Source organism: Corapipo altera, unplaced genomic scaffold (genome assembly GCF_003945725.1).
Source record: "Corapipo altera isolate COAL_440 unplaced genomic scaffold, ASM394572v1 46994, whole genome shotgun sequence".
Classification (NCBI taxonomy): domain Eukaryota; kingdom Metazoa; phylum Chordata; class Aves; order Passeriformes; family Pipridae; genus Corapipo; species Corapipo altera.
Window position 1 is genome coordinate 1 of NW_020885353.1, and position 10,194 is coordinate 10,194.

At 38.2% G+C, this 10,194-nt stretch overlaps 1 protein-coding gene across 1 annotated transcript; it reads left to right on the forward strand.

Annotated features, from left to right (window-relative positions):
- Positions 1-1,227: 1,227 nt before the first annotated feature.
- Positions 1,228-9,857, forward strand: LOC113940422 (uncharacterized protein C18orf25 homolog). Its single transcript, XM_027631562.1, has 2 exons — positions 1,228-1,948; positions 9,403-9,857. Exons 1-2 carry the CDS (start codon positions 1,228-1,230, stop codon positions 9,855-9,857), a joined length of 1,176 nt encoding a protein of 391 aa, XP_027487363.1.
- Positions 9,858-10,194: the final 337 nt, after the last annotated feature.

The window sequence follows — 10,194 nt, forward strand, 5'->3', positions numbered from 1 at the left end:
TGTTTCTTGCTTAACTCTTGTCCGAAATTTCCTTCCTTCCAATGCTTTAACAGACAACCAAGCGGAGAATCGCTAGGAATATCATTTTCTGCACAAGATAGTGCCCTAAAGGTTTTAAACGGCATCATACTGACTCACACACACACACACACACACCACAGTCTAAATTCAAAATTAAATTCACAATAACACAACGATATAAACCAATTACTTATTCCAAAACCAAAACCAAAACCAACTCGCCAATTCTCCCTCTGAGTGGCGAGTGCTGGTACAGCGCGGCTTTCGCTACGTCTTACGACCAGCGCCTAGGTTTCCCCAGTTACTTTTGCCCAACCCAGCGGGTAACTCCCGGTCCCGTCTTACAGGCAGGCTCCCAACCAACAAACCTAAAAGAATAAAGCACCTCCGGGCTTACCTGGATGGTTGTCCGTCGGGCGCGGGGTCGGGCACGGGTCGATGTCTCCCCAGGAATCACCTGGTTGCCGGCATGGAGTGGATCAGCTCATGAGCCGCCCCAGCTACCCCCGGAGTCCCACCTCTGGGTCGCCAGAAAACTGTTGCCCGTAACAAAAACACAAACCAACAGAGTGCCGGTTTATGCGGTGCTTTATTCTGGGCCCAGGAACCTGTGGACTAGCGTCCCAAGTCAGGTTCCGAAGACCCTCGTTTTTCATACAGCTTTTATACTCTCACACAAACATGTTTACATGCAATTTCTCCATGAAAACAGTTACTCTTAGTTACACACAGCAAACCAGGTACAGTTACAAACAAGCTCATACTTCATTCTGATAACAATTAATAATCATCTACTCTAATCATAAATCTGCTTAAGCTGTCTTACCCCTAGAAACTGTTTAACAGACCCTTACCACATCCTAGGTAACATTACTACATCCTAGGTAACAAATCATTATATACATGCTTGACTAAATCCTTTGATTATTGTTTCCACTTCTTCAGCACAACACTCCATGCTCACAAACAAGGTTGCTAACTAGGCCTACTCTCCTACTAAGCCTTAGCCATTCTACTACCAATTGCTAAACTGTAGTTATTTTGCAACAATACTGTGGAGAGCAGGACTGAGTAATTTGGGTAAATTATTCTTACTCTTCTGTTCTTGTGCAGGCTGCTGTATTGCTGAAGACCATATCTAGTTCACCCAGTCTTCCAGATCATGTGCTCCATGCTTTGAGACCAGGAGGACCTTGGTGTTTTGAAATGAAGATGGAGGCAGTGGGAAAAGCAGAACTTGTTGATTCAGAACTTCCACCAAAGACTTCTGAAAAGCAAGAGACTGCTCCTGATAAATGTGGATCTATAGAACTTGAGACACAAACTCAGAAAGACAACATGCACACTGCAGCAGACTCTGTGGTGCTCTCTTCAATGCCTTGCTTACTGATGGAACTGAGGCGAGACTCTTCACAGTCTCAACTGGCATCTACAGAGAGTGATAAACCAATGGGTGGTCGAGTTTATGAGAGTGACTCTTCTAATCATGGCATGCTTTCCCCTTCTTCCAGTGGGCATTTGGCTGACTCTGATACATTGTCTTCCACAGAAGAGAATGAGCCTTGTCAAGCTCAAGCTGCTGTAGGGGGAGACCTTTCTGCAGTGTCTGGTGCTGCAGTTGGGAGGAAATCCAGGAGATCCAGGTCTGAAAGTGAAACTTCAACAATGGTTGCCAAGAAAAACAGACAGTCTAGTGATAAGCAGAATGGTCGAGTTACCAAAGCAAAGGGTCATCGAAGCCAAAAGCACAAAGAAAGAATTCGGCTCTTGAGACAGAAACGGGAGGCAGCTGCTCGCAAGAAGTACAACCTGCTGCAGGACAGCAGTACCAGTGATAGTGACCTGACGTGTGACTCGAGCACGGGTTCATCAGATGATGATGAAGAAGTTTCAAGGAGCAGCAAGACAATCACTGCAGAGATACCAGGTAGAGGATGTTTTTTAAACTGAACTGTAACACATCTGACATCGTTTCTCAGTTGTCATGCTAAATTAGATGAGTGACACTTGAGAAAAACCAGGAGAACTGCAGCTCTGTGTAAATTTGAAGACTGCAGTGTATTAACAAGACATGGGCAAATTTTAAAATCTGTTCTGAGGTTTCAGTTCACTTTTGCACACCAACAAAGCATAGAAATGGTAAATTGGAGGAAGGACTAGCTTTGAATCCTGGAATTTTCATATCTTTTTCTTTGTAAGCCTATATGAGTTCCTATCAGTGCTGTCAAATCCCATTAGATGGTGATAATCTAATAAATACATTCTTAATATAAATGACCAACTTTGCTTTAATATCTTAAGACCACAGCTTGGCAGTTGTGTTAGAAATAACATGGCATACCTCTTGCCTGTGTTACAGTAAGGCCCTGTTCATTATTGCACTTATGCTATGCTTTCGGCTCTATGTTTCAGTGCATGACAGACCTTATTGTAAGTTCTTGCAGATTGCAGCTGGTCACATATTTTAGGATATAAATATGAATTTGTTTACACAAGTGCCCAAGCTATATCCACACCTAAATTTTCAACATCTTAGACAAAGCTGTTACCATTTTCCTATGTCACAAGGATCTATAATTTCTATATTTTTAATTTTCTGACACATCTGTTTTAAGATTGGAGGCAGCAAATTACAGGGGTCTTCTCATCATTTTATTAGCAAAAGAAAGATTAATTCTTCAAGATTTTTGTCTGCTGAGTCTTTGTTATTTTATTAGCCCAAGTGCCATGGACAAGATTTCGTGTGAAGAATTATTGCAGCATATTATACCATAGAACCATCATCATATCATCATATGGCAATCAAAAATAAAATCACATAAAAATAAACTTTTTGACTTACCAATTTTTACTGAGTTACATGCCTTTTTGCCTCTCGTGTTAGAAGTTTATGGTTTTTTGGAGATAAATATCAGCTTCCATAGGGCAAGAACATTGAAAGGAAAACTGCAATAATTAGTCTTAAGTTGCTGAACTAATGTTTGTTAGATGAATTAAAATATTTGCAACAGATTTTACAAGTAACTGTTTTAGCTGATTTGGTTATGGTGAATGATTCTGTCACCATGAGAACTGGCATTTTTCCCACATATTGCTAGGAAGCAGGTTGCACAAAGTGTAAATGTTTATTTATAGAAAGTCTGTGAAAAACATAGTCTCTTTTAATTATTGTGTAGTAAACTTTTAATAGAGATCTAAAAGTATTTTACCAATTTAGTAGTTAGTCAGACTTCTAGCTTTCATAGTTTTGTGCCTTTTTATTTACTATATTTACACTTTACTGGGTAATTAAAGTTGAATTTAAAGCCTGTCGAAGACTATTTCATTGAGTTTTGGAATAGGTTTCTCCCCACCTCCCAAACTTACACAATAAATCCCCCAGGTTATATTCTTTTTTTAAGTCATAAAAGGATCTTGTGACCCAGAAAGGCACCACATGGTATTTTCAGATCTGCTTAGATTTCTGACTTCCATTGCAGAGAACTGAAACCACTCTAGGGTACTTTGTGTCACTAGGCTCTTTTGTATTTGAGCTCTTGGTCTTAACCATGAGATGCTTGCAGTGAAGAGGTCCTATCGTAGTGCACAGAAGAACTTGATTATTTAGTGATGATTACACTAAGGCCCAATTTTACCTGTGATGCAAGATGTGGGAGTGCACAAACCATGCTGAGGAACAATGATGTTTATTCTTATTTCATAACATGTATCATCTGTTTGATGCTAAATTCCATTTATGACATTAAAACGTTTGAACTGTCCTTTTGCTGCAATTAGATGCAATGTGTACCTGACATATTGCGGTTTTCCTTTAGATAGAAACGACTTTGGTTTGTGGGAAATGGTTTCCAAGTACAAGAGAAAAACATTCTCTATAGAGATAAGGACAAGGTTGGCTAAAAACCCATCCTATGCTACTTGTGCGTTAATGAAATGACTCCCAGCTCTCTGTTGCAGTGGTAAGTTCACATGCCATCTGCGATCCCTCTTCTTGGAACTGGCAAAGTACTTAAATTCTTTTTTTGACTAGAAAGCCATTTTAGTGCACTTGGCATGACATTGTGAATATCCTCAAAATTTAGGGAATGAACGTTGATATGGTTTGAAGCTGGCTCCCTGCCAAGTCTCCAAACCTTACCACAAGAAGTCCCATCCCCCCCCAAACCTCAGGGAGAAGAGGGAGAAAAACAACCAAGAAAACCGAAACGAGAGAGAGACAGTTAAAGCAATATATATAAATATATTTACACTTATGTTACAGTTATATACAATTGAAATATATATACAATTTCACAAGGGAAAGGAAAGGGGGAAGGGAAAAGGAACAAAACCAAAATAAAATATATATATATCCTGATTAGTAGCCCAATATCTAGCAACTAAAAAAAGTTAGCAAAGAAATATCTCACTACTCTCCTTGGGACAACCGAAAGTTGCTCTGGAACGATCGCCGGCAACCTCTGCCTCCCAAGGTCGACAAGGCCTTACCAGGTCTTTCTCCCCAACACGACAGACTCAACAGCAGGGAACCTGCACCTCCAAGCTGCTGGAAGGAAAGAGAGTGAAGGTCTCTCCTCCTTTCTTCTTATAGTCTGGCTTACGTAAAAATCGTAGAGAATACTGGGTAAATCTGGGCCCTTCCTTGGTTACAAACTGGTCACCAAGGAAGACCTAGACCAAACTACTACAAACGTGTAGTTAGAAATTATTACAAGGTATCAAAAAGCATTACTGGAAATTCAGTGCATGAATGTCCTCTGCACACAGTCAAAAGCTAAGAGGTTTAACTTGATGCTTGAACTTGAGTATCAGGACATAAGCATGAAAAAACTTTTGCCTTTACTTTTGAAAAAGACTGTACATATTGATGCAGAAGAGTCTTACAGGTAGCATGTTCCCCTTAGTCTTACTGTATTTGGACACTTCAGCTGTAGTGTTGGTTACTGTCTCAACATTGCTTATTATTGGGACTGATTTTCAACCAGTTTGAAAAATAACTTTGTCAACAGAGATGCTCTAAAATTTTTTGTGACAGTTAATGTGGCCTTCATGTACAAAGGTTATACATACTCTGATTCTTAACCTTCTATCAATGCATGTAGTGTAACAGCCAACAGTTTGCTTGTGTGTGGTCTGAAAATTGAAGTGCCACATTTAAGAATACAGTAGCCTTCCATTTAAATAATGCAGGGTTTTGTTGGTTTTTTTTAAACCATCCACATCACTGGCTCTGAAATATGTTTGGCTAAATTGGTAAAGAAAATGTTCAGTGAGTACATAATAATGCCATGAAGTTGCAAACAGAGCAATTGTGCAATAGTCAGTTCTCTGCTGAACTCAAATGTCATGTGCATTAAAATACTGGCAGGCTTGGTTTTCTTCTCGAGAAAGATTAGGGAGTAAAGAGTTGAGATCTTACTGGTGATACTTCGATACAAGTATTGTGAACTCCATAGGAGCTAAGCACAATATGAGTTATGTTATTCTGAATGCTTTCTGTGGTGTTAACTTACACCTGAAAATACAGTTTCGATCTAAACTTCATGGGTGCTACTGAGAATCTCCTCACTGACCTGAGCAGTCATAATCCTGGGCTCTTTAATTCAAGGGAATGCCAGGATTTTTGAGTTACTGCAGACGAAGAACAATTTCTTATCTTTTAATGACTGAGCCTCTCTGTTGGCATTTAAGGTTTTGCCATTCTTAAACACTAGATAGCATTCATGGCCTAAGAGGCTGATTTTTGAGTCCTGTAATAGGTTCTGCTAGATCTACTGTTGGTGAAAGTTTTTCCTTTAAACAATTTCAAATTTGACCATGCAAATTAACTCTGAATGAAATTGGCATGAGCGCAAGTCTGGGAATCAATATTTATTTCTGTGTAAACACTTTTTTTGGAAGAAGGAATGGGTTTTTAAAAATTCAAATATAATAGAAAAATATTGGCATTTCACCATTATTGTGCTTTCTACAACTCAGAAAAATCTGAATTGAAATAAGGGTGACTCATGTTTTAGACTTTCAGAAGAATCTGTTGAAAAGTTTGAGTTTTAATGTTGAAAAGGTGTTGCAGCTCACTTTGTTAAAAAAAGGAAAAAAATGATTTTTTTTAATATGCAGAAATCCAAAGGGGGGAGTACAGTATGTGTGAGGGACTCTCAGCCAGGTTACTTCCTCCTAAGAACTGTGCATAGACCTTGGAAAAAGCATCTTGCAAGGGTGTGGTGGGTTGACCTTGGCTGGACACCAGGTGCCCACTGAGCTGCTCTACCACTCCCCTTCCCAGCTGGGACAGGGGAGAGAGAATAAGATGGAAAACAACTCATAGATTGAGATAAGGCAGTTTACTAAAGCAAAAGTTTGCATGCACACAAGCAAAGAGAAAAAAAAAAGGTTTATTCTCTACTTCCCATTAGTAAGCTATGTTCAGCCACTTCCCAGGAAGCAGGGTTTCAGCACGTGTAGCAGTTGCTCTGGAAGGCAAACATCCTAAATAACAAATGCCCCCTCTTCCTCCTCTTTTCCTTAGCTTTTATATCTGAGCTGACATCATATGGTATGGAATATCCCTTTGGTTAGTTTGGGTCAACTGGCCTGGTTGTGTCCCCTCCCAGGATCTTGCCCACCCCCAGCCTAATGATGGGAGGGGGGAGGAATGTTGAGAGACAGTATTGATGCTGTGCTCAGCAGTAGCCAAAACAGTGGTGTGTTATCAACCCCTTTCTAGCTACCAATGCAAAGCACAACACTGTGAGGGCTGCTCTGGGGAAATGAACTCCATCTCAGCCACACCCAATACAAAGGGATGAATTTGGTTCAAGTATCTCAGAACGATGCCAATATAATAACGGGGGAAAACTCTGTTAAACAGGATTTGCAGTAAGATACTCATTTGGAAATGTCAGTAAGCATAACAGTGTGGAGGAATACACCATTGCTAGTTAGAATGAAGATGCCGCATATCTTCTTAAATTGTTATGTTGTCAGACTTCCTAAATTAAAGAACTTTATATTTGGTTATTATTTAGATGATACTTAATAGATCACATAAAGAGACAGCGTTGGGGCATTTCTTAAGTGCTTTTTTGCCAGAGGTATTGTTTTGAAAATAAGGTATGAATCTTGGCTTCTGACCCCTTTTGTGATTGCAAATTTCTTTGCCTTTTATCTTGGCATAATTTCAAAGAACTATGGAGTTGTAAGTTTACAGATAACAAAGAGACCAGTTAGATAAATGCTAACATTTTTAATATAATAAAAATGTGGGTTTAGGCTAGATTTTTTTTTTTTTTACCCTGAAAGGCACCAATAAGGAAAAGATTGAATAAGGCTTGTTATAAGAACTGAAAGGGAAGCATTTGAAACATTGATTTGCTGCTACTGTAAATTGTAGATGTACTATGAATGATGCCTTTTAAAAATAGTATTGCAGGGTAATATATACTTCAATACCTAGTTTCTTCAGTTTACAAAACAATTTTGTCAACTTTGACCATGCTAGGTAATTCTTACCTTTAAAAGCTTAGCTAGATTGTCTCCCATATTACCATCAATAGTTTTTATTTAAATTGCAATTAAAACTTACTCAACATTACTTAGAGGTGTCTGTTCGTAAGCCTGTGGAAATCAGAAAGAATGTCATTTAGTTACTTGATTTTAGGATAAGATCCCTGACTAAAGATGAGTAAACAGAATCATATTGGATGTTCAATACTGGGAGTATATGAACAAGAAAATTTTTTTTTCAGGTAGGAAAAAGACATTGAATATATAAAAGGAACCACATTTTAGGAAAAAGGTACCATTTTACTTAATTGTTTTAGTTAAAATGCAGTCAGAGGGATGTTAATTAGTTACTATTAAGTATATATTTTTGAGCAAAGGACATGAATGCTGAATTTCCAGCCTGTCTGATAGGTAAACAGATGGGAGAGAAGACTTAAGAAGGGGTTCCTGATGGATAGCATTGCTGCTGCTCAGAAATAGGATGATAATTCTGGGCTTTGTTTAGCTGTTACTGAAGACCTTACGTATACCTCATTTATATAGTTCCAAAAAAGAATGTGTTGTTTAAGCAAAACTGTAATTTCATGTACACGGTGAAATCACAATAAAAATTTAGTGCCTTATGTTTTTATTAGTAAATATTTGGTTAGATTGTGCAACAATTTCTCTCATTCTTAGGATATTTTCTATTATTCTTAAGCTAGAGGATCCCACAAGTTTCATATTTACATATTAAATTGTCAAGTTCTGTAGCTGCTTTGTGTAGTTTAATGTGATGCTTGTCTTGCTTCGGAATTACCTTTGGTAACATTTGTATGTTTGGATGGCATGCGTGTGTTGTTTATTATTCCTCAAACAGGTACAAATCCTCTGTTTTTTGGAGTTTTATTGCTTCCTAGATGATTCCTGAGTGAACTCTAAACAAAAAAATATAGATACCATTGCCTTTTGTTATTGATATGTAGAGTAAGGTGATGCTGCTTCTTCTGACTGCTAAAGTTCTTTCTGATAATCCCAAAGTCAGTCATTTTAATCATCTTTTTGATGGATAGAAGGAGAACATTTTCCTTCCAACTATGCCCTGTTTTCTACCTTGCCTAGGATTAATGCTAGAAATGCTGCACAGCTGGTGGCTTGTGCAAGGAATGGTTGGTGTGAGGTTGATCAGTCCTACGTCACGTGTATTAACCCTGTGATGGAGCTATGTCCATCAGACCTAACAGAGGTTACTTTCACCTCATGTATTAGCGTAGCATTCACATATCTTTTCATGCTTGTGTTTGTATTATTTATTCTCTTCATTGGTGTTCATTGTGTTTTTAAAAATTAGACCAAGAGCTTTGGGCTTGGCTACTTTGGATGCTGCAGTCACTATATCAACCTTTATCTCTGTTATTTTGTGTACGATTTTGTGTGTGTTTTAACAGTCTGTTGTAAAAGTGTTCATGTATGTAAGTAAAATATGCATAATTATTCAGGTTTATCAGTTAAACGTTAGCATTTTGGATCACAACCTAACAGAACTAAACATGTTATTGTAAAGTGTTTTTTGACACCTTCAGTTGAATTAAAACCAGAAATTACAAGGCAATTGGACTAATTTGATATATTTATAAAAAAAGACCTTTGACAGAATTGTCTGAGAATTCTAGAACAAAAATAATTTTGAAGCCAAAATTTCTATTATAAACTCAGTGAGTGTAAAATTTTTTTTTTACAGTAATACTGTTGGCTGATATTTGGTAATTCCTCCCCCGTTTTCATGTCCAAGGGACAGTATTAGAAAAATTGTTTTCCTGAGTTAGCATGCCTTAATAAACAATATTATGTTCTTACTTAATGATATCTTATCAAATGGCCTCAATGTCTTTAAAGCTGGCTTCAGTCCTGCTGGGGGATCTGGAGGAGTGACCAGGGAAATTCCAGGATTGCTTGACAGGGGCACCGTGTGGGATAGGAACTGCATAGGCAATGTCCTGGAAGAGACCATGAACAGCTTTGCGGAGATTCAGAGGCAGACAGAGGAGAAGTTCCGCATGTGGATAGAAAAGCTAACCCGTCTTGACACAGACGAAGAAAGCAAGCAACAATTGGAGCCCAGGGAACCTAAAATTCAACTAGTTGGCCAAAGAATTCCCCCTACCACACAGTCAGTGGCTTTCATACAGATGCCCGATAGCCAAGTACCTCCACAGCAGTTGTTTAATTTTTACATGGGCTATCAAAATGTCGATGCTACACTAGAGTTTCCAGTGACTTTTAATAACAGTTTTCCACCTATCTTTCCAGAGAATGGGAATATTGCAGAGCCTGATCTGAATCAATCATAAACTTTAAAAAAAAAAAATCATCTTTTCAATCTTGATGTTACTTTGGATTATGCTAAAAAGAAGGTTTGCTTTTCTCTTTGTATGTTTTTGTTTTTTCTTTTGGGTTTTTTTACCATGGTATTGTTTGGGTTTTTTTATTTATAGGGAATATGCATGTAGTTTAAGAAAACCCACAGTATACTCACATGCATGTGTCAGCACACATATAAACACCTTTAAAGATGTGTTGGGGGGAACCACCCTAAGCTTTCATCACCAAACTTGAGAAAATATAACTTACAATCCTTGTTTAGATACCCCAAAATCAGTAGTGCTATGTTTGCTACAGTAGGAGCAT